The sequence below is a fragment of the Bos indicus genome, chromosome 16 (assembly GCF_029378745.1).
Source record: "Bos indicus isolate NIAB-ARS_2022 breed Sahiwal x Tharparkar chromosome 16, NIAB-ARS_B.indTharparkar_mat_pri_1.0, whole genome shotgun sequence".
Lineage (NCBI taxonomy): Eukaryota > Metazoa > Chordata > Mammalia > Artiodactyla > Bovidae > Bos > Bos indicus.
The window spans coordinates 59,201,185-59,223,461 of NC_091775.1; the positions used below are offsets into that span (position 1 = coordinate 59,201,185).

The following is a 22,277-nucleotide window of genomic DNA, read 5'->3' on the forward strand; positions in this document are numbered from 1 at the left end:
ATAACCACCCGCCTAAGACTGCATTTCCCAGCATCATTTCCCAAGATTTGATTCAGGTAAACAATGACATGGGGAAAAGCTAGATATGTGCAATTTGTGCTTCATTTGCTTAAATTAAAAAAAAATACACTAAGAAAATTGTTACTCTGAACTCATGCCCTTCTCCTTTGTGTGAGCTAAAACACACAAGCTGGTGAGCCTGCTTTCATATATAGAAAAGATAAAGACCTGGGGATTTAAAGAGCAACAAGAGGAAAGGATTCTGCATTTCTGAACAACTGCAGGAAGGGGAGCTGCCCTTTCAAACTGAACTACTCACCTTGAAAGTGTCATCATCTGACAGTAAACTTTTCTTCTTTAAGTCATGTTTGTAAGGTCTCTTCATTCCAGAAGGTTAACTCCTTCCCTACTTACAGTACCCCCTTTAAAATCTGATTTAAGCTATAGACTCACTTTCCAGGGGCTTCCCAGGTGGCACCTGGTAAAGAATCGGTGGTAAAGAATTTGTCTGCCAATGCAGGAGACTCAGGAGATGCAAGTTCAATCCCTGGGTCCAAAAGATCCCCTGGAGAAGGAAATGGCAGTTCACTCCAGTATTCTTGCCTGAAAAATCCCATGGATAGAGGAGACTGGTGGGCTAGAGTCCATAAGATGGCAAAGAATCAGATGCAACTGGGCACACACTCACTTTCCAAGAAACTGCACATAAGATCTATACACAATAGACTCTGGATCAAAAGTGGCCCTAAGGCTATATAGAGGCATCAGTGAAGAAAATAGAAAATGGCCATTCCTCCCATGTGTTTGGGGAATATTCCGAGAAGCTATCCAGGAAGTATCCACTTTTTGATAAAATTGCCACTGTTTGTCATTGCACCCTTTTAGGTTATATCCCTGGTTAGTGCTACTGAAAAGAGTCATCTAGAGGACGCTGGGAAGGAAAGGAGAAGGGCTATGGGAAGGAGAATAAGGTCAAGGCACAGGATAGATAATGATGGAGGAAAATAAGTCAGAGCATTTTAATCCTCAGAATTCATAACTGGGGGAAAGTAGATATCTAGGGGAGAACAGGACAATCTGTAGTCATCAGTCAAGGCCACTAAAGGTACACAGACTTTGCACAACTTCAGGTGATGCTGCGTGGACATAAGTTTCAGTGGGAATGGTGCCTCATGGAGCTATATAAGTGGATTTACTGTGAGTATTCCCTCACTACCTAGAATTGTAAAAACTACCTACTGCTGCTGCTGCTGCTAAGTCACTTCAGTCATGTCCGACTCTGTGCGACCCCATAGACGACAGCCCACCAGGCTCCCCCATCCCTGGGATTCCCCAGGTAAGAACACTGGAGCGGGTTGCCATTTCCTTCTCCAATGCATGAAAGTGAAAAGTGAAAGTGAAGTTGCTCAGTTGTGTCCAACTCTGTGCGACCCCATGGACTGCTGCCTACCAGGCTCTTCCGTCCATGGGATTTTCCAGGCAAGAGTACTGGAGTGGGGTGCCATTGCCTTCTCCAGTTTACACGCTCAGCTTCATAGCCCTTCAATCAAAGATTGTCAACTTTGACTTAAGTACCAAATGTGACACTGTACTTCCTTTAACCCACTTTGGTTTTGTTGTTCAGTTGCTCAGTCGTGTCCGACTCTTTGCAACCTTATGGACTGTAGCACGCCAGGCTTCCCTGTCCTTCAACATCTCCCAGAGTTTGCTGAAACTCATGTCCATTGAGTCAATGATGCCATCCAACCATCTCATCCTCTGTTGCCCCCTTCTCCTCCTGCCTTCAATCTTTCCCAGCATCAGGGTCTTTTCCAGTGAGTAGGCTCTTCATATCAGGTGGCCAAAGGATTGGCACTTTAGCCTTTCTGTTTTCTAGGGCTGTAATTTCTTTTCCAAACTCAGAATACCCAGTCAGCAGACTAACTCCCACCATTCTCTGAATCTCAACTTAGAGCACTGTCTCTAGAAGGAGTTCCCTATTATCCTGTCTGATATAGTTGTTCATTGTTTACTAACAAAGTAGTCAGTTCTTGATTCATTCATTACACTCACCATACTTTGTGGTACAGTGATTAAGATTACAAATCCCATACATAATTTCAATGCTATTTAAATTATTCTAGAGCAAACAAAGAAGGGAAATTTGAAAACTATTTTTATTAAAAGTGTAAATATATCAAATATAAAACTGATGTGTCGCTTAGTCGCTCAGTTCAGTTCAGTTCAGTCGCTCAGTCGTGTCTGACTCTTTGCGACCCCATGAACCACAGCACACCAGGCCTCCCTGTCCATCACCAACTCCCGGAGTTTACTTAAACTCACACCCGTCAAGTTGGTGATGCCATCCAGCCATCTCATCCTCTGCCGTCCCCTTCTCCTCCTGCCCCCAACCCCTCCCAGCTTCAGGGTCTTTTCCAGTGAGTCAACTCTTCGCATGAGGTGGCCAAAGTATTGGAGTTTCAGCTTTAGCATCAGTCCTTCCAATGAACACCCAGGACTGATCTCCTTTAGGATGGACTGGTTGGATCTCCTTGCAGTCCAAGGGACTCTCAAGAGTCTTCTCCAACACCACAGTTCAAAAGCATCAATTCTTTGGTGCTCAGCTTTCTTTACAGTCCAACTCTCACATCCATACATGACCACTGGAAAAACCATAGCCTTGACTAGATGGACCTTTGTTGGCAAAGTAATATCTCTGCTTTTCAATATGCTATCTAGGCTCAGTCATGTGCAAATCTTTGTGACCCCGTGGTCACAAAGTATGTATCCACCATCCATCCCAAGGATGGATCCACCTGAATGTATCCCACCAGGCTCCTCCATCCATGTGATTTTCCAGGCAAGAATACTGGAGTGAGTTGCCATTTCTTTTTCCAGGGGATCTCCCAAACTCAGGGATCAAACCCGTGCCTCTCACATTTGGGCAGACTCTTTACCATCTGATCCACCAGGGAAACCCATCATAAAATTGATGACCTATCCTGAAAAAGATTATACACACAAAGACAAGAAAACCCAAGTCTATCTCACTTAGGAATACTGACGCAAAATCAGTTCTGTTTAGTTGCTCAGTTGTGTCCGATTCTTTGCGACCCCATGGACTGCAGCACGCCAGGCTTCCCTGTCCATCACCAATTCCCGGAGCTTACTCAAACTCATGTCCATCGAGTTGGTGATGCCATCCAACCATCTCATCCTCTGTCATGCCCTTCTCCTCCCACCTTCAATCTTTCTCAGCATCACGGTCTTTTCCAATGAGTCAGTTCTTCACATCAGGTAGCCAAATACTCATAATAAAATATTAGCAAACAGAATCCAACAGCATATTAAAGGGATAATGCATCATTCACCAAGGAAGAATTATTACATGAATGCAGATAGGTCAGTATTTGAAAGTTTATTAATATAATGTATCCTTTTAATAAATCTAAAGAGAAAAATCACATGATTATCTCTCTAGATACAGAAAATATAATTTTTAGAAAAAAATTATCAATAGGGAAAAAACACTTAATTCGTCCTTAATATGGTAATTTTTGCTTACCTTAATCCAAAAGCCATTAACATTATTGCAAGACAGCAGTGCTGTTGCCATTAAAGTCAGGAAAAGACAAGAATTCACATTATCACATTGTTTTTTGACCTTATATTGGAGTTACAACCAGTGCAATTAGATAAGAGAATGAAATTAGAGGTAAAGAAACTGAAGGAAAGGATATAAAATTATCAGTATTTGCATATGATATGTCTATGAAGCTAAAATATTCAGAAGAAGCAACTGAAACACTACTATGGTTAGAGATTTAGTAATGTAATGGGGGTTGAAAATTAACACAAACATTAGTAGCCTTCATATATACAAATATAATTGTTGAAAAATACACACACACACACACACACACACACATATATATATATATTCAAAGCTATGGACTTTCCAGTAGTCATGTACAGATTGAGAGCTTGACCATAAAAAGGCAGAACGCCAAAAAATTGATGCTTTCGAACTGTAGTGCTGGAGAAGACTTCAGAGTCCCTTGGACACCAAGGAGATCAAACCAGTCAATCCTAAATAAAATCAACCTTGAATACTCATCAGAAAGACTGATGCTGAAGCTGAAGCTCCAATACTTTGACCACTTGATAAACTTCCCCTAAGACTTAAGATGTAGAAGCCAAAAATAAATAATCATTAAATTACATAAAATTCAAAAGCTTCTGGAAAACCATCCAACTAAACAAAAACAGAGGTGATATCAGAAGACATACATATACATCCACTTGAGAAAACCATTTCTCTGTAACCCATATTATAATCAAAGAGATAAGTGCCTCAGGGTTTTAAAGTGCTGCTAAAAATGCAAAGTGAAGTAACAATGACACATCACTTTATACTTAGTAGACTGATAAAAATTAGAACACTGGACAATGCCAATTGTTGGCAGGAGTATAGGGATGTAGGAACTCTCAAACACTACTAATGAGAATATACAGTGGGGCAGCCATTCTGACAGTGCTTAGTCAAATTAAGTGTATATAATCCTCACGAGCCAGCAACGCTACTCCTGCTGTATATCCCAGAGAAATTTCACAATGATCTCTGAGGAAATGTGCATAAAAATGGCTACTGCAAAATTATTTATAGAGATAAGAAGTTGGAGGCAGTCTGGACATACATCATTGAATGGACTGGTAAAATCTGGTGGATGGCCATCATGGACTGCTAGACCTATGCCGTCCAATTAGCCTTTCTGCAATGATGGAAATGTTCTATATATGCACTTTCCAAATGATGGTCACTAGCCTATCATAAGGTTATTTAAACATTGATTACTTAATTTTTTAAAGAAAAAATTGGTTCCTTAGCAGCACTACCTAAATTTCAAATGCTAAAAAGCCACACATAGGCTACGGACTACCATATTGAATAAGGCAGGTATAGAACATTATCATTATTGCAGAAATTTAATTACAGACTAGAGTGTTGGGCTGTGTTCACACATAGTAACATGAGTGGATCTTAAACTATAGTGTTGACTGAAAAGAGTAAGAATCAGAATGTCATTCTATCACATCACCATTTAGTTAAATTAAAAATACACGACCACATAAAAACTATCCACATTTCACAAGAACAAATTTAAGAAAAGATACACATTAAAAAAATTAGAATGCTGGCCTGTGAGAAAGAGTAGCTGTAAATTGGAAGTAGGGATCTGTTGTGTATGTGTGTTCAGTCGTGTCCCACTCTTTGTGACCCTATGGACTGTGGCCTGCCAGGGATAAAGAGAGCCAAAAAAACAAGTGAGCCACGGTAGGAGCAGGGCTCTCTCAGATCTATGATAAAATGGATTTGGATTAGGGAGTACAATCAACTCAAACCTCTCCATTGAGATTACAAAAGCAAAACAAACCAAAAAAAGCGGCAACATTCAAGAAAACCACCTGCTAATATTTATAGCAGTATTATTCTTAATTGTTAAAAACTGGAAGCAACCAAAATGCCTTTGCCTAGGTGACCAGATAAACAATCAGTGGCATATCCACACAATGTAATATTATTCAGCACTAAAACAAATGAACTAACAAGCCATAAAAAATATATATGAATGAATCTTAAATGCATAACGTTAAGTAAAAGGAGCAAGTCTGAAGAGGCCACATACTGTGTAATTTCAATTATAAGACATTCTAGAAAAGGCAAAACAAAGTGAGACTAAAAGATCAGTGGTTGCCAGAGTTTGGGGGTAATGAAGAAAGGGCTGAATAGGTGAAAGGTGAAGGATTTTGTGGGGCAGTACAACTATTTTGTATGATAATGTAATTGTGGATGTTTGACACTGTATATTTGTTAAAACCCCATAGAACTTTGTATAAAAGTTCAGAGAAAAGAAATGACAAATTAAGAGAAAAGAACAAATTAAGAAATATCATTTAGGAGGTGGGGTGATCCCAGAATGGAATGCAGAATGTGACAAAACATGAACCGTTTCATAAATAAATGAAACAACTTCTCTGCAGGAGTAGGGGAAGTAAAGGTATTGATCTAAGTAACTAAGTGACCAAAGAAATGAGTAGGATCTGTAAGACTAAAGGAACTGTACACAGGAGCTGTACTCTAGCTGGTAAAGTTTTTCCCTATGGGGATATAAGTGAAATTCTGATACTTCCATACATGTATAGTGGAGTAGAACAATTAAATAAATGGATGGAAGACAGTGGGAATCAGGTTTTCTCACTGTTGGAGTGGAATAAATAAGGGAAGAGGGCTAGAATGATCCACAGACTAGATACACATAGTAGATGTTATTAGATAATTAGATAATGGATTATAGCTGGAGACATCAGTATGAAGTTATGCTCAATATACATACAGATGGTTACATATGGAAATATTTATAGGTATGTGTATACATATGACTTAGTAAAGTGAAAGAAAAGTGGAAGTGTTAAGTCACTCAGTCATGTCCGACTCTTTGCAACCCCATGGACTGCAGCCAGTCAGGCTTCTCTGTCCATAGAATTCTCCAGGCAAGAATAAGTGGAGTGGGTAGCCATTCCCTTCTCCAGGGGATCTTCCCGACCCAGGGATTAAAGCTGGGTCTCCTGCATTGCCGGCGGATTCTTTACTGTCTGAGCCCCAAGGGAATCCCTATGACTTAGTAACACATATATTTCTTCATTCTGTTAACTGAAAGGGCCTAGAAGCAACTAACACTCAGTATAAATCAGTATACCTAGTCCCTAGATCTTGGTTTTTAGTATTGTTTCTCCAGTGAACAAACTTGGGGCTCACTGGAGAAATAGCTGATTCTATGGCACCCCACTCCAGTACTCTTGCCTGGAAAATCCCATGGACGGAGGAGCCTGGTAGGCTGCAGTCCATGGGGTCGCAAAGAGTCAGGACACGACTGAGCGACTTCACTTTCACTTTTCACTTTCATACATTGGAGAAGGAAATGGCAACCCACTCCATTGTTCTTGCCTGGAGAATCCCGGGGACAGGGGGAGCCTGGTGGGCTGCTGTCTATGGGGTCGCACAGAGTCGGACATGACTGAAGCGACGTAGCAGCAGCAGCAGCAGGAATGGACAGTGGTGGGATGGGGAAGCAATATACAAGATGAGCTTGGAGCAGCTTGTAGTGACAAAAATAGCAAAGTGCTTAAAAATCAAAAACAACAAAAATCTATATGTATTAATGGGGTTATGTCAAAGAAACACAGAAGGCAACTGAAAGAGCTCACATTAGCTAAAGCTCAAACAATTTGAGCAATAAAATCAATAAAATAGTATTGGGTATGATCCAACGTATAAAATAAATATTCATGAGTTCATATGATATAAATAAATGATTAAATCAATACATTAATGAGACATAAGGGAAGATTCTCTCCTAGAATAATTCAAAACAATTTATATAGATTCTTGGCCTTCAAAAAGGTAGACCCATAACTTCCCCATTCTTTTTGTATGGGATATGCGTAATGAACTCCCTTCAAAGAGAACAACGTGGAAAAGGGGAAAGAAAAGTAACTTCTCAGTGTAGAAAACTGACAAATTCAGCCAGGTGATCGAGGTCAACAGGTCATAATGATGAAATGCACCCTTGACATGATGCAATGAAAATGACACTTTACAGCTTCCTCCCCCAAACTCAAAGTCCGAATCTAAGCATGAGAAAACGTTAGACAGATCCAAACATTAGACAATCCAAACAAATTGAGGGACATTCTACAAAATACCTGGGGAATACTCCTCAAAACTGCCAAAATCATCAAAAAGAAGTTTAAGAAACTCTCATAGTAAAAAGATGCCTAAGGAGATGTGATGATTCAATGTTAAGATTCAGGTAGGATCTTGAGGCAGAAAGAAGATAAAAACTAAGGAAACTTAGTTTTTAAAGATAAAAACTAGGTAAAAATTAAGGAAATCTGAATAAAGTATAGACTTTAGTTAATAGTGACATGTCAATATTGGTTCTTTAATTGTTAAATGTATCATACTAATAAAGATGTTAATAACAGGAGGAGCTGGGTGCAGGGTATATGGACCTCTGTATGGTCTTTATAATTTTTCTCTAAATCTAAATCTGCTATAAAAATTGTTTACTTCTTTCAAAAAGGCAAAAAAAAAATGAGAACTGCCATATATTGGAGAAAAGCTTATTTTGAAAGGATACATGCACCCCAGTGTTCATTGTAGCACTATTTACAATAGCCACAACATGGAAGAATCTAAATGTCTCTTGACAGAGGAATGGATAAAGACAGTGTGGTACACCCACAACACACACACACACACACACACACACACATACACACTGCATTAAAAAGAAAGAAATAATGCCACTTGCAGAGTGATATGATGGACCTAGAGACTGTCATGCTGAATGAAGTAAGTCAAAGAAAGACAAATATATGATATTGCTTATGTGTGTAACCTTAGGGTCTTCCCTGTAGCTCAAAGGGTTAAGAGTTCTCCTGCAATGCAGGAGACCAGGGTTCGATTCCTGGGTCAGGAAGATCCTCTGGAGAAGGGAATGGCAATCCACTCCAGTATTCTTGCCTGGAGAATCCCATGGACAGAGGAAACTGAAGGGGTCCGTGGGGTCGAAAACAGTCAGACACGACTGAGCCACTACTACTACTACTACTACACTATGTGTGTAATCTAAAAACTGGCACAAATGAACCTATTTACAAAACAGAAATTGTAGAAATTGAGTCACAGATGTAGAACAAACTTGTGGTTACCAAGGGGGAAAGGGATGGGGAGGGATAAACTGGGAGACTGGGATTGACATGTACACACTAGTAGATATAAAAGAGATAACTAATAAGAACCTACTGGATAGCACAGGGGACTCCATTCAGTACTCTGTAATGACCTATATGGGCATAGAATATAAAACTAGTAGATATAGGTATATGTATACCTGACTCACTTTGCAGCACAATTGAAAGTAACACAACATTGTAAATAAACAATATTCCAATAAAAATTAATTCCAAAAGAACTGCCAGAATGTTTGAAGCCCCTTTTCTTTCCCTCTTCCTTCACATCATCTACCTTTTCACCAGAAGTAACACCCATCCTTTGTGTTTTTCTGACACCTTGCTTTTCATACAAATTGTACATGCGCATGTATACCTAAACATGTTGTTAGTTTGAATTTTATACAAATGGAATTGTATCATTTGTATTTTTAAGCTAGTAGCTATTTTCACTTAATGATACACTTGTGAGGTTTCCCCATGTTGGTATGCTATGCTATGCTATGCTAAGTCACTTCAGTCGTGTCCGACTCTGTGCGACCCCAGAGACGGCAGCCCACCAGGCTTCCCCGTCCCTGGGATTCTCCAGGCAAGAACACTGGAGTGGGTTGCCATTTCCTTCTCCAACGCATGAAAGTGAAAAGAGAAAGTGAAGTCACTCAGTCGTGTCCGACTCTTAGCGACTCCATGGACTGCAGCCTACCAGGCTCCTCCGTCCATGGGATTTTCCAGGCAAGAGTACTGGAGTGGGGTGCCATTGCCTTCTCCTCATGTTGGTATATGTAGCTGCAACTCATTATTGGTAAATGTGGCTAGATAATACACTATTGAGTGACTATACGCCTTGTATACGTCTAGCCTTCTATTAACAGAGGTTGGGTTGCTTCCAGGTTTTGCTACTACCAGCAATGCCACCACAAATGTTCTTGTATATACATGTAAGAAGTCCTGTGTAATAAAAACTTAGAAGTGGAATTACTGGGTCATGAAGCATGTATATTTTTAACTTTACTATGTAATATATACCAAATTGTTCTACAAAAGTCATCATGTCAATTCAGACTGCCATCAGGAACAATTTAATTTTTCCAAATTTTGTTCCTTGGAAATGTGGAGATCAATAGAGGCACTTTGTTTTTTTCTCTCAGTCTTTAAAGTATATATGATTTTAAAAATATTAACTCTATTTATAATATTTATAGTAACAGTGATGATAAATGGCAAGTTTTGGTATATTGAAATTTACCATAGGCTTTAACTTGTCCTTGGAGATTAACTTGCTCAAAATAGAGCTTTTTCTGCTATCCATGTACATGTATTTGAACTTGGTATAAAAGTGAAGAAATAAAGACTTGGCATATTCCTGCTGAAAAGGTGCCAAGTTCTGTTCTTGTAAACTGGCCTTAATCTGAGAAACTACTACATTTTGATTACATTCCTCAAAAATAAAGTATAAAATATATGTATATAAAATATATAGATATATATATATTCTGTAAAACAAGACCTCAATCTTGCCTTCAAAGATATATAAAGAAATTAAGCTTGTATTTTACTTTTCTTTCAAAAACTTGAATTCAGACCAGCTCAGTATATCTAGAAGAGCATTTGAAGCATTGTAAAATTCATCACTCTTGCATTCAACATTCCTTTGATGTAAAGTCCACAGTTCTGTAGAGAAACAGTAAATAGTAACCCTCTCAATACCATAAATTAGTGCATTCTGCTAGTATGAGTTACATGAGTGCTGAATTCCCTACCTTAGGATTGCTACCAGTCAGCCTCCCATGTTTTAGATGGGGCTGCCACTCTATATGAATGTGTGTGCTGTTTACCTGGGCAGCTCACTGTAGCAGACAGCAAAAAGAAGGAAAAGGAACAAATTTCCAAGTTTCTTCTTGAATGGGAAGATGGATGGATATGTGAAAAAACAGTGCAGTACTTCCTATTAGGCAAAGCTCAAAGGTAAGTAGAAAACTATGTCTGATGTTATATTTGAAGCCAATCAAAAAGCTCAGTAACTGCTATTCAAGCAGCATCACTGTGCTCTGACGGTGAATTCTAAGGACAAGATCACCCGCTACAAACTTCGGTGGCCTTGGTCAAGAAGCCGAAAACACAGTGCCTTCTGGATGGCTCCGTTTCACAGCGGAGCCTGCTCTCTGGGATCCCCAGTTTATATTTCTGTGGGGCCTTTCTCAGAAAAGCACAGAGAGTGTTCCCTTAATCCCTACCTACCCTACCATGTTCATCATGACTGTGGATGCCATTGCATGCCATACAACATGACTACTCAGACCTGGAAACTATGAATGAAGCAAGAATTCCCCGATTCTGCTTAGGTAAGTACACCTACTTAGATAAATACTTCTTGATGAAGTTCACCCTCTTCAGCATTAAGGCTTATGTGAGAAATCACTCAATGGACACATATTCAAAAGGTATTTACATAGAAGCCACAAAGGACTCCTTTATACAAACTGAATATATTTTCCTACTCTATCCATTGCCAGGGCTCCTTTTATTAAACCATGAAAAAGAATAGATTTTTAAAACTTTTAAGATATATGAAATAGTAACTAAGAGAAAGACTTAAATGTCATATTGACCTGAGTTCGAGTTACAGATCCATCAGTTATTAGCTATGTGACCCTGAGTAAGTTACTTAACCTCTCCATCCTTTCCTTTTTCTCCACTATGGAATAAGTGGAAAGTCCTCCTGAGTTGACACCAGATCTGTCTTCAAAGCCTGTTCTTTTAACCACCACACTGGCCTGCTCCAGACACTTTGAATAGCACCTTGCATGCAGGAACTCACTACATCTCCGCAGGCTGATTGATTTATCTTGAGGCATACCTTCTTCAATCAAAAGCCATGACAGCTAAAGCGAAACTCCCAGGCACAAGAGAAACAGCTTTCTTCACTAAGTTTTACACACGCTCAATAGCTGGGTCTGAAACAGAGGAGCATCCCTTTCAAATAGTAATGAGACTGATAAATATGTTCTGTTCACATCACAGAAAACCACACTTCAGCACAGAAGCCATACTTCAGGTTAACCAGTTGTCTCAAAATCAGATATGCCTCCAAAGCTGGAAAGTCTACTGTTTTGAAAGATGAAGATGCACGATTTTAGTTAAGATATGAAATTTTAATTGGCTAGTTCAGCAAAATTTTATAGTTTCCTGTCTTCTGTATCTAAATATCTTGAATTAGGAACTGCAGTTATTTTGCATGTTATAGAAAGTTTACAACACTTCTGAAAACAGGGGTTGAGATGACCTAAGAGGTGCCAGATAGGTGCCATAAAAAGAGGCGCAGCCATAGTACAACCAATATTCCTAGGAAGTATGGCAATCTAGAGATGGCACAGCTTCAGTAAGAACATTCAAATTCAAAACTATGTGTAGCCAAACAAAACACATCTGAAAGTTACATATGGCCCTTTCACCAGAATTTGCAAATCCTATTTGCAAATTCAGAGAACAGGAAATAACGCCACCTCCTTCACTGTCCCTCAGTTATCCTGCAAGCAAAATTGACAGTTGTTTTGATGGCTGAGACAGCCTCTGCAAGTCAGGCTTCAGTGCTTCTTACGTCAAGTCAACCCTCCCCTGCCTGGTTTTTAAGCCATGGGCCACATCCCACTCTCAGAGCCAGACATGGTTGTCTATACTCTCAGACCACCAGGCTAATCTCCGTACTACTCCATATGCATGCTAGTCCCACACTCATTCCTGCCACCATCCTTGGCTCATCCTTTCCATGACCTCAAATGGCTTCACCACTTCTAGGCCAAGCCAAATTTAACCTATCTTTAATTTTGTTCGTGTCTGTGTATGTGTGTGCACGCAATGCATGTGCACTTTTTTAAATTCATGCAAAGAGCACAGAAAAGGGATGAATGAACCCAAACTACTTTGGTTGGGGTAGGGAAGGCTTCACAGAAAGGTGACATGTGAGCAGGGTATAGAAGGAAGAAGGCCGCCAAGTGGAGGAGAGGGAGGAGCGTGTATAGAATCCCGAGAGCCAGAGCAGGCTTGCAGAGATAAAAGGCTGGAGAAGGCTATGGTCAGAAGACCCTTGATGCCTCAATGAAGTGATAGGACTTGATCCTGGAGACAGAAGGATCTGATCAAGGCCCCTAGTCAATCCCATATCTTCCATGGAGTCTGCTCTTGCCATGCAAGTGTCTTCCTCCGAATTCCTACAGCCTTTAAGAACCACACAATCAGGTGTTATTACTCTCAGTTCTCAGGGCAGGAACCTTCTTCTTTTTAACTTCTATACCCTAACAGCACTTAAAAATGCTTAGCAAGTAAATGCTCAGTAAATTCCCAGAACTGACTGATTCAAATTCTTCTAGGGGTGGATTAAACAAACCAGGTTCTAGAGATAAGAGTAGGAAAAACTCTATAAGTCAAGGTCACTATAGACCTTACTATTGACCACGAGTGACAGGATACAGGACTACAAAAATTAAGTTCAAAAGCAACCACACTTGACTTCTGTGAACTTGGACTCCTCTCCTTTTGTCCCCTGCTTTGGCCCACTGCCCCAGCTGAGATTCACTCCTATTTCCCCTGGGAATTTAGAGCCAAAAGGGGAGGTACCAGCATATCTCTGGCTCTGAACATACCCCCACTGACTGGGAGGGCTGGGGACAATCAATGCATTTAGCAAATGCATCTGCCCCTGAAATAAAAGTGTGTGTCTGCTCCTGTGTGTCAATGCCAAGTTGCAGAAGGTTACCATAGCAACTCCAGCAGGATGCTGCAGTGGGCAGCTTTGCACAGAGGTGCAGAAAACCCATTCTTTAACATGTGGGCTTTTGCTGTACACATTGGATCTGAGCAGGCACATCATGGCTTCAGGCCCTGCCTTTGGGATTCTGCAAAAAAGGAAGTGGAACATTGAACATCTGCTCATCCAATCTTCCTTTTTTCATGTACCACACATGTCCCTTCTCATGCACAGTAAGCACTGCATGTAGAGCCCTCAAATAGGCTCTTTAGAAACATATAATTCCCTACACTCGTTCTTACACTGGATGATGAACAGACTGTGTACTTACTTGCACATCAGCATGACTTCCAACACAAAATTTACATCCACCAAATAACCCAGCAATTGTACATTTCAATGAACAGCGTATCCACAATGTCAGCATTCCCAGCCAGCCCCCAGTTTTTGTATTATTAGTACATTTCTAATGCAAAAGTAAACACCATCAAGACTATAGGTTGGGCTTAATGAGATCTACCGAGCTCTACTCCAGGAACTATAAACCAACTTTTCAAAGGACCAGGCAGTTTTTGAAATTGTTTTTCCACAGACTGGAGAGTGGGGGTTTACTCATCCACTTCTTAATGTTTCATGTCTCATAAGGAAAGAACATGAAAGGGATGTGAAATACCATTCCATTTGTGGTTCTAACCTACATACAGCCATCAGGAAGCCATGTCCCTACAAAGTGAACTTTAGTTGGTAGGGTAGTCAAATGGATGGAAAGCTTCCTGGACATTTTCACATTTTTTTCCTTGGATCTAGAAACTTACTGGTGGCTGTCTGTTAATTCTCTCCTTGGCAAAATAAGAATGGTGGTTTATAGCAGCACTAAAGAAATGGACTGCATGGCTGGCCTGCACCGCAAGGTGAGGTGGATCTGCACAGGGAGAAGTGAAGGAAATTTTGGATAACAAAGTCACATGCACCTGTGCATGCAAGCTGCAGAAGCAGGACCACAGTATCTTTTGCAGCTCAGTAGTGAAAAAAAGAGGAGTGGACTAGAAGTAATGTAGAAGTTCGAGTATCTGAAGGAGTTTTGTGGGCTAAGAAAATTAAAATAGGATACCAAGAGAGAGATGTAAACAAAGGAAGGAAGAGCTTCTTGACCCAGGGAAGCCATTCTTTGTGCAGGAATGCCCGTGTCTATCTCTCTAAGGAGGTTGAGAAAAAAGATGCCAATGTTAACAGACCACAGTCTGGATGATTTCTTTATTCAAGGAGTTGGAGACTTGGAGGTGTCTGTTACACGAAAGCATGGAGCTAGGACTTGCCAGATTGGACACCAGGGCTGTAAAAAACTTGTGTTCCGAAGGAAGGCCAGAGTGTCAGCAGCCTGTGTGTGCTTAGTCCTGTCTGACTCTTTGCGACCCCCTGGACTGCAGCCGGCCAGGCTCCTCTGCCCATGGGATTCTCCAGGCAAGAATACTGGAGTGGGTTGCCATGTCCTCCTCCAGGGGATCTTCCCAACCCAGGGATGGAACCCAGGGTCAGCAGCCTAGTGACAGATAAAGAGCTCTCACTGAGAGAATTCTTGAGAATCACCCAATCTGCCCTGCACAGGCCTGGCTAGGTGAGCAGTAGATACCTATTTTTAACTGTCCCCAGGAGATGCTGTTGGGGTCGGGGGGGAGGGGGGGTGGTCCAGGGGGCTTGAAGCCAAGAACTGAGCTTGTGGCCTGGGAGCAGGAAAAGGGCTTCTGGGAGTTGAGCTGGGAGCAGCCAAGAAGGGCTCCGGTGCGTGTGCTTATGAATGAAAGCCGGGGACGGTTTCAGAGGGACTCGGGCAACCTGTTCCTTGGGGGCCAAGGCAGCGCAGGGGAGGTGGGAGGCCCAGCATCCGGGTCGGATTCGGGGGAGAAGTCAGGTGCACTGAAGCGCCCGCCTGTAGGTCGGCTAGGAGAATGGTCTGGGTACGGGGCGGATCCAGGGAGGTAGGGTGGGGGAGGGGAGGTAGTCGGCGAGTGGGTGTGGAGAGCGAGCCAGAGTTGGGGGGCTGGGGGCGCCGGGCCAGCGCCTCGGGCCGCCTCGACCTCCCCCGGGACTCACCCAACACGAAGTAGGGCAGCTCCGTGTTCTCCAGGTCGTCCACCACGACCATTTCTCCCGGGAAGTCGTTGCGTACGGAGAAGAGGAGCTTGGGTTCGGAGGCCGAGGGGCTGTGCATGATGTTCAGGTCGTTCTCGCGCAGGAAGGGCAGCGCCGACACCGTGATGCTCTTGAGCTTGCACTCCAACTCCTTGGAAGGATCCACGTCGCCGGCGGCCGTGGCCAGCACCGTCGCCGGCCCCCAGCAGCAGGCGAGCAGGGCGCAGAGCCCGGCTAAAGCCATCTTGAGCCCCGGCCGCCTTCCTCCCAGCGCTGCGAAGGTGGGGGAGGCAGCGAGCGGGGAGGGAGCGAGCGAGCGAGCGAGCGCGGGAGGCGGGGGAGGTTGGGGAGGGGATGCGGAGCCGGGAAAGCCCGGGTCCCCCGGACCCAGATGCCGCTGGCCTGGTGCACGGCTGAGGAGAGCCCGCGCGCTCTTTGTTTCCCGGAGCTGCTTATCTGGGGAAGGCAAGAGGGGAGGTGGGGGGGAAGTGGGGAGAGAAGAAAGGAGAAGGAAGGACGTCGGAGGAAAGAGGAAGGGAGCTGAAGATTCTGGGGAATCAGGTCAGCCCCCAGCGGGCAGCCGGTGCTGCCGCCTTCCTCCTTTGCATCCCCCCAGCAGGAGCACGCTCTTGGCTATTAACTACCTGCACAGCATTTTTTTTTTTTTTTCCCAGCCGTTTTTCCAATGCAAAATCTTCCCTCCCGCATTATCTTCCTGATGGCTTGGGAAGGGCGCGCGCGCACACCCCTTTAAATGTGCTTCCTCAAAGCCAGTGATGGGGGGTCTGTAGATGCAAATACTCCCCCAGTTGTTTTGTAGATATAGGTGGTTCCATTCTTGTCTTTTTTTACCCACTAAAATTGGATTTTTATATTGGATAAACGTGTGCTGGAATAAATGCACGTGTGTGTTATTACTCAGCACTAACGATGCAGAAATATGTTTAGAGGGAATATTTTGTATGTACATATATATAGATAGATTGTGTGAATGACAAATAACAAAGTCAGTGTATTGCATACAGTTAAGCAGGGAATTAGAACTTTTATTTGCTATTTCTCTTTCCCTTTTCCGTTCCATTTCTGTTACCAATCTTATCTGTGGTGAGCAATATAAAGATCATTTGGAGCTGGCTATAATTGATAGAAAAAGTAGAGCTAGCTCAAAGAATTGTTGAGCTTTTAGTTATAGAGAATCCAGTAAACAGAACAGAGCTGGAAGAAAATGTGAGAAAAACAAAGTTTCTAGACACCCTTAACAAACGGAAAAGGAATAAAAAAATATCCTTGGGCATGGGCCAGGTCAAACCCAGTCCAATCAAGAGTAGAACAGGGTAGATAATAAAAACGTCACTAACAACAAAAACCCTTGAAAGTTTTGTTTCCATTAGTGCTGGGCAGTAATGCCTTAAGTCTTAACAAAATGATGATAGTATGCAATAAACTGATAGAAAAGTGATTTTTGTATGTGCTAGTATCTGATGATTAACTGAACTTTCTCTTACAGGATAACCTTTAACTCATTTCAAAAGTTTGCCGAAACTAACACAACATTGTAAATGAACTATACTTCAATTAAAAAAAAAAGTTTGCCCTTAAACATTTATTCAATGCTGACTTAAATACTAAGTGCTGTAAGACTATGTTATAAATAATTTCTAATCTCTGGGAATTTAATGCACCACCATTTTCAAAGAGGATTTCCACTTTAGAACAATTTCATTCTCATTCTACCTAGTGTCAATTTATTGGCATCTCTGAATGTATGTCCTTTTAAAGAAACAACAAAAAAAGCTTTTGCCATATATTTGACAAGGTTACTCTAGTTGATGAATGGGAATAAAGAAAATGAGTCATATATTTAAGGTCACATTTAAGGAGTGAAGGTCTTGCTTATAAGAAAAGAGATAAAGACTTTATAACAGTTTTTTTTTTTTTAACATATCTAAGAACTATTACCATGTAGCATTGCAAATTACTGCAAAAAGCATTTATCAGCTAATGACTTTTTTAAACTCTTCTTCATAGGAGATACTGAGATAAAGACCCCATGGTGTCTCTTTTGCCTACTCTCTCTAGCATAAAAACCAGTATTAACTTTGTTACTTAAGGTTTCCCATTGAAAAATTAGAGTGATAACGAGAAAATACACTTGGTCTTAGAATGTGAGAAATAGCATGAAACTACCAGATCATCTATTAGTCCAGTTTCTCATTTGACAGATAAGGAAGCTGAGGACAGTGAAACAGTGAAGCAGTTTGCATGCTTTCGTGTGGTCAATCGCTTCTGCTGCTGCTGCTGCTAAGTTGCTTCAGTTGTGTCTGACTCTATGTGACGCCATAGACGGCAGCCCACCAGGCTTCTCTGTCCCTGAGATTCTCCAGGCAAGAACACTGGAGTGGGTTGCCATTTCCTTCTCCAATGCATGCATGCATGCTAAATCACTTCAATCGTGTCCGATTCTGTGCGACCCCATGGACTTCAGCCCGCCAGGCTCCCCTGTCCATGGGATTCGCCAGGCAAGAATACTGGGACGGGCTGCCATGCCCTCCTCCAGGGGATCTTCATGTGTTGCCAGCTGACTGTTCACCTCTGAGCCAGGGGAGGAAGCCCCAGTGAAGCAGTTTACCCAAGATCAATCTGCCAAGAAGGAGTGGGGGAGTGAAGACCACAAACAAGATTTTGCCTAGGGCCCTTTCCACTACACAATTACAGGACATCTAGGTACACCCATGGATAATTTCTGGACTTTAATGGCTCCCAGTAATTCATTCAGTAAACATTTGCATACCTACCATATGCTGTGCATTAGACTAAGCATGGACAGATTCTAGGAAAAATACTCTTCTTGCTTTTGAGTAGCATATAATCTATTATTGTTTTGAAATCTTTCTTCCTCATTTTCTGAAGTGTATTGAGTCATTTTAGAAAACCCAAGTGAACCATTTGATTTTCTGATAAGTCAATATTGACTTTACTTTGCCTATCTATAGTTTTTACATGATTACATTTTTACATACTTTCTCATTCACAGTCACAAGAAAAAGGGTACATGGATTAAACGTCCATTTAGAAGAGGACGGCAGAGGATGAGACGGTTAGATAGCATTACCGACTCAATGGATATGAATTTGAGCAAGCTCCAGGACATAGGGAAGGACAGGGAAGCCCAGCGTGCTGCAATCCATGGGGTATCAAAGAGTCAGACACAACTGAGTGACTGAACAACAACAAATTGAATTGGAAAGACTTGGAATTTGTGGAAGGGTCGAGCAAGAGGACTATGCACATAAAAAGAGATAGTATATCGCCAGGGCACTGGATTCCTGTAAATATGCATACACTGTGATGTGGCCTTTTCTTAGGGAAGTAAACACCTAGAGATGGGGAGAAGTTGAAGTTCACAGGAACTAGAGCATCTCTTCTGTATGATGTTTTACTTTTAAATGGGACTGGGAGAAATTTGTATACATCTAAATAACTACCTTTGTAATCAGGCAACATGATGTAGTGAAGCAATAGACTTGAAGTCAAGTCTCAACTCCATAATTTGCTTCTTTGGAGGTGAGCCTGGAACATTATTATTTTGCATATTAATAACAGATAGGTTTATTACTACATATCCATCAGTGCAGCTTTTAATACCACTTTAAACATGCATATCATCCTAGAGACAAATCAGTTTGAACCTGGACTATTCTTATCTTCATTGTCCCCCTCAATAAAATGGGGCCACTGATCTCTGCCCATCCCACAGGTTATAGAAGTACAAATACTTATATTGACTAAGACACTATAAAATAGCAGGTTCTGTCATCTCCAATCCTGACTTTCTTCCTGAGGTCTGACTTCCATATTCCAGCTCCAATGGCCTTGCTCCCTGACTCATAATAGCTTTTGAATGCTTCTCCTGCTTTTAAACTCTTTCTTAGACAGCTACCAGGTTGATCTTTATTAATCTTACTTTCCTCATGCCATTCTAGTTTTTCTTTTCCCACAGGATAAAGTTCAAACACCATAGTTTGGAAATTCAAAAACTTTTCCAAATTTCATACTCTTTATTCTGTTAGATGTTGTGCTTACTACACTGTCCGGTTCCCATTCCCCCGCAACACACAAACACATCCCCACCAAATTAAAGTCCGCAACCCATTTTTACTCCTCCCATGCCATTCTGTCCACCACTCAGTGTTCTCCAGATCCTCTCTTATCTGCAGACGAATCTCATAGCTATGAAGTGAGACTTTCCATCACTCCCTTTACCCATAGGTCCCTTCACAGAGCCCTTATGTGCGTGCACACGTGCACACACATGCACACACATGCACACACACACACACACAAAACCTTAGAAGGTCAATGGCCATTTCCCAACATAGTGTCTTACATTTTTATTAGCAAAATAGAACATTTTTATTAGCAAAACAGAAACAATAATGCATGCTTTTTAGAATAGGTGTGAGAAGGAAATGAGACTATGTATATAAAGGATCTAAAATTTTGACAGTTGGTGCTCATGAGTGATAGCCGTTGCCACTCTTCAATTATTTCAGAAAGAAAATAGGCTTCAGAACTTTTTTCATGAGATTTTTTTCCCAGGTAGTAACCAAAAGCAAATCAAGTGACTAATACTCTTTGGCATATACCCAGGATAAATGATATGTCCACCAAAAGAATGTACAAGAACATTAATTGCATGTTTACTCATGTAAAACAAAAATGGAAACAACTCAACTATGCATCAATAGGAGAATGAATAAATAGCATACAGTCATGTGATGGAATACTACACAGCAATAAAAAATATTGTGCAACAATGTGGATGAATTTTGCAGACATAGGGGAATGAAACCAGACACAGAAGAGGTTATCCTCTAAGATAAAATATTTATGAAATTCATGACAAGGTAACATTACTCTTTGATGCTGGAAGTCAGAATAGTGGTTATCTCTGCAGGGAAGGGAGTTTGGACTGAGAATGTCAGGACAAGCTTCTTGGAAATGCTGTGGGTAGTGATCACATGGATGCATGTATAGGCAAAATATATCAAACTGTACACTGGTCTAGTTCAGTTCAGTTGCTCAGTTGTGTCTGACTCTTTGCAACCCCACGGACTGCAGCATTCCAGGCCTCCTTGTCCATCACCAACTTCCGGAGCTTGCTCAAACTCATATCCATCAAGTTGTTGATGCCATCCAACCATCTCATCCTCTGTCATCCCCTTCTCCTCCTGCCTTCAATCTTTCCCAGCATCAGGGTCTTTTCCAGTAAGTTAGTTCTTCACATCAGGTGGCCAAAGTATTGGAGCTTCAGCTTCAGTATCAGTCCTTCCAATGAATATTCAGGACCGGTTTCCTTTAGGATGGTCTGGTTTGATATCCTTGCAGTCCAAGGTACTCTCAAGAGTCTTCTCCAACACCACAGTTCAAAAGCATCAATTCTTCAGTGCTCAGCTTTCTTTGTGGTCTAGTAATGTCTAGTATACCTAACTAAGCTGTTTTTTACATGGCTTTGGACACGACTGAAGCAACTTAGCAGCAGCAGCAGCAGCGGACCCTATAGAAGAAGAAAGCAGATGCAATTTTTTTTCTTTCTACAAGTTGTTTTCTTGTCTCCCAACTCTATACCCTTTCCTTCTTCTTTAGAGGTTTTGGAAATTTTAACTTTCCTTCCCTGAAGATTGGTAGTCATTTGTTCAACTTCCCCTTTCCTTTACCACTCCTTTCTACTATTTTTTTTTATAAGAGTCTCGAAATTTGGTGTCTTTTCACCAGGGAAAGTTCAGGGGGCCTCTGTCTCTAGGAAGCGCAGGAGTAAATAACTCAGCAGTTGGATAGTAACAGATTTAGACTTTCACTGGTCCACTTCCATGTTTTTATCCTCGGGACTGCTCTCTGACATGTTTTGTAGCTTAAGGCGAAAAGATACCTACAATCCAGAGAGGGAAGGTCAAAGCTATAAAAGATGCAGAGGAGAGAGTAGAGGTGAAAGAGATGAGTGGAGCTAAGGGGTATGTATGGGAGGAATATTTCTCATTTTCCCCATTCACTCAGAACAGCTGGCTTCCTGATGCTTTTTAGATAATCCTGGTATATACTACTTCAACATTCGGTAAACCTCTGTCTGCTTTTCTTTTTTATGCTTCTTTATGAAAATAATCCTTAATGTTGGTTTCCATTTTTAAATGAAACTAAATCAAAAGACTTCTCTCCCTTTCTGACTTCGTATTTTCCTCTCCATATTTTCCCCATCATACAAGTTAGTGTGAACCCCTCACATCCCTTTGCCAGCTCCAACCCCCAGCTCTTCTGTTGAATTGGATTCTTTCTTCAACTATTACGCTCCCATGCTCTGCCAAAATTTAGTGCAGTATGCTAGTTAGCTGGAAATATTAATTCAGTTTTGCACCCTCATTAGGACATTTAGAACTATATTTCATATTTTTTGATTCAAAGTTAATATTTTTTCCTTTACTCTTTCCTTCCCACCCCCATCTCTCTCTCTCTTTCATTCTTCCTTTTTCTCTCTCTTCTCTCAATTCACAGGCTCAGCAACAGCACCTGCTTCACAGAAACACAGAAACAAGGCTGTTCCTGTTCTGACTTCTCTAGTCTTCCTTTAAAAACC

General features: G+C 41.4%; 1 protein-coding gene across 2 annotated transcripts in view; it reads right to left on the reverse strand.

Annotated features, from left to right (window-relative positions):
* The window catches only part of ASTN1 (astrotactin 1), a 356,269-nt gene extending 340,011 nt beyond the window's left edge, over positions 1–16,258 (reverse strand). For both annotated transcript variants that reach the window (XM_070768489.1, XM_070768488.1), the window contains exon 1: positions 15,611–16,258. In XM_070768489.1, the coding sequence (XP_070624590.1) occupies positions 15,611–15,893 (283 nt within the window). In that variant the 5' untranslated portion in view covers positions 15,894–16,258. The remainder of the gene's footprint in view (positions 1–15,610) is intronic.
* Positions 16,259–22,277: the final 6,019 nt, after the last annotated feature.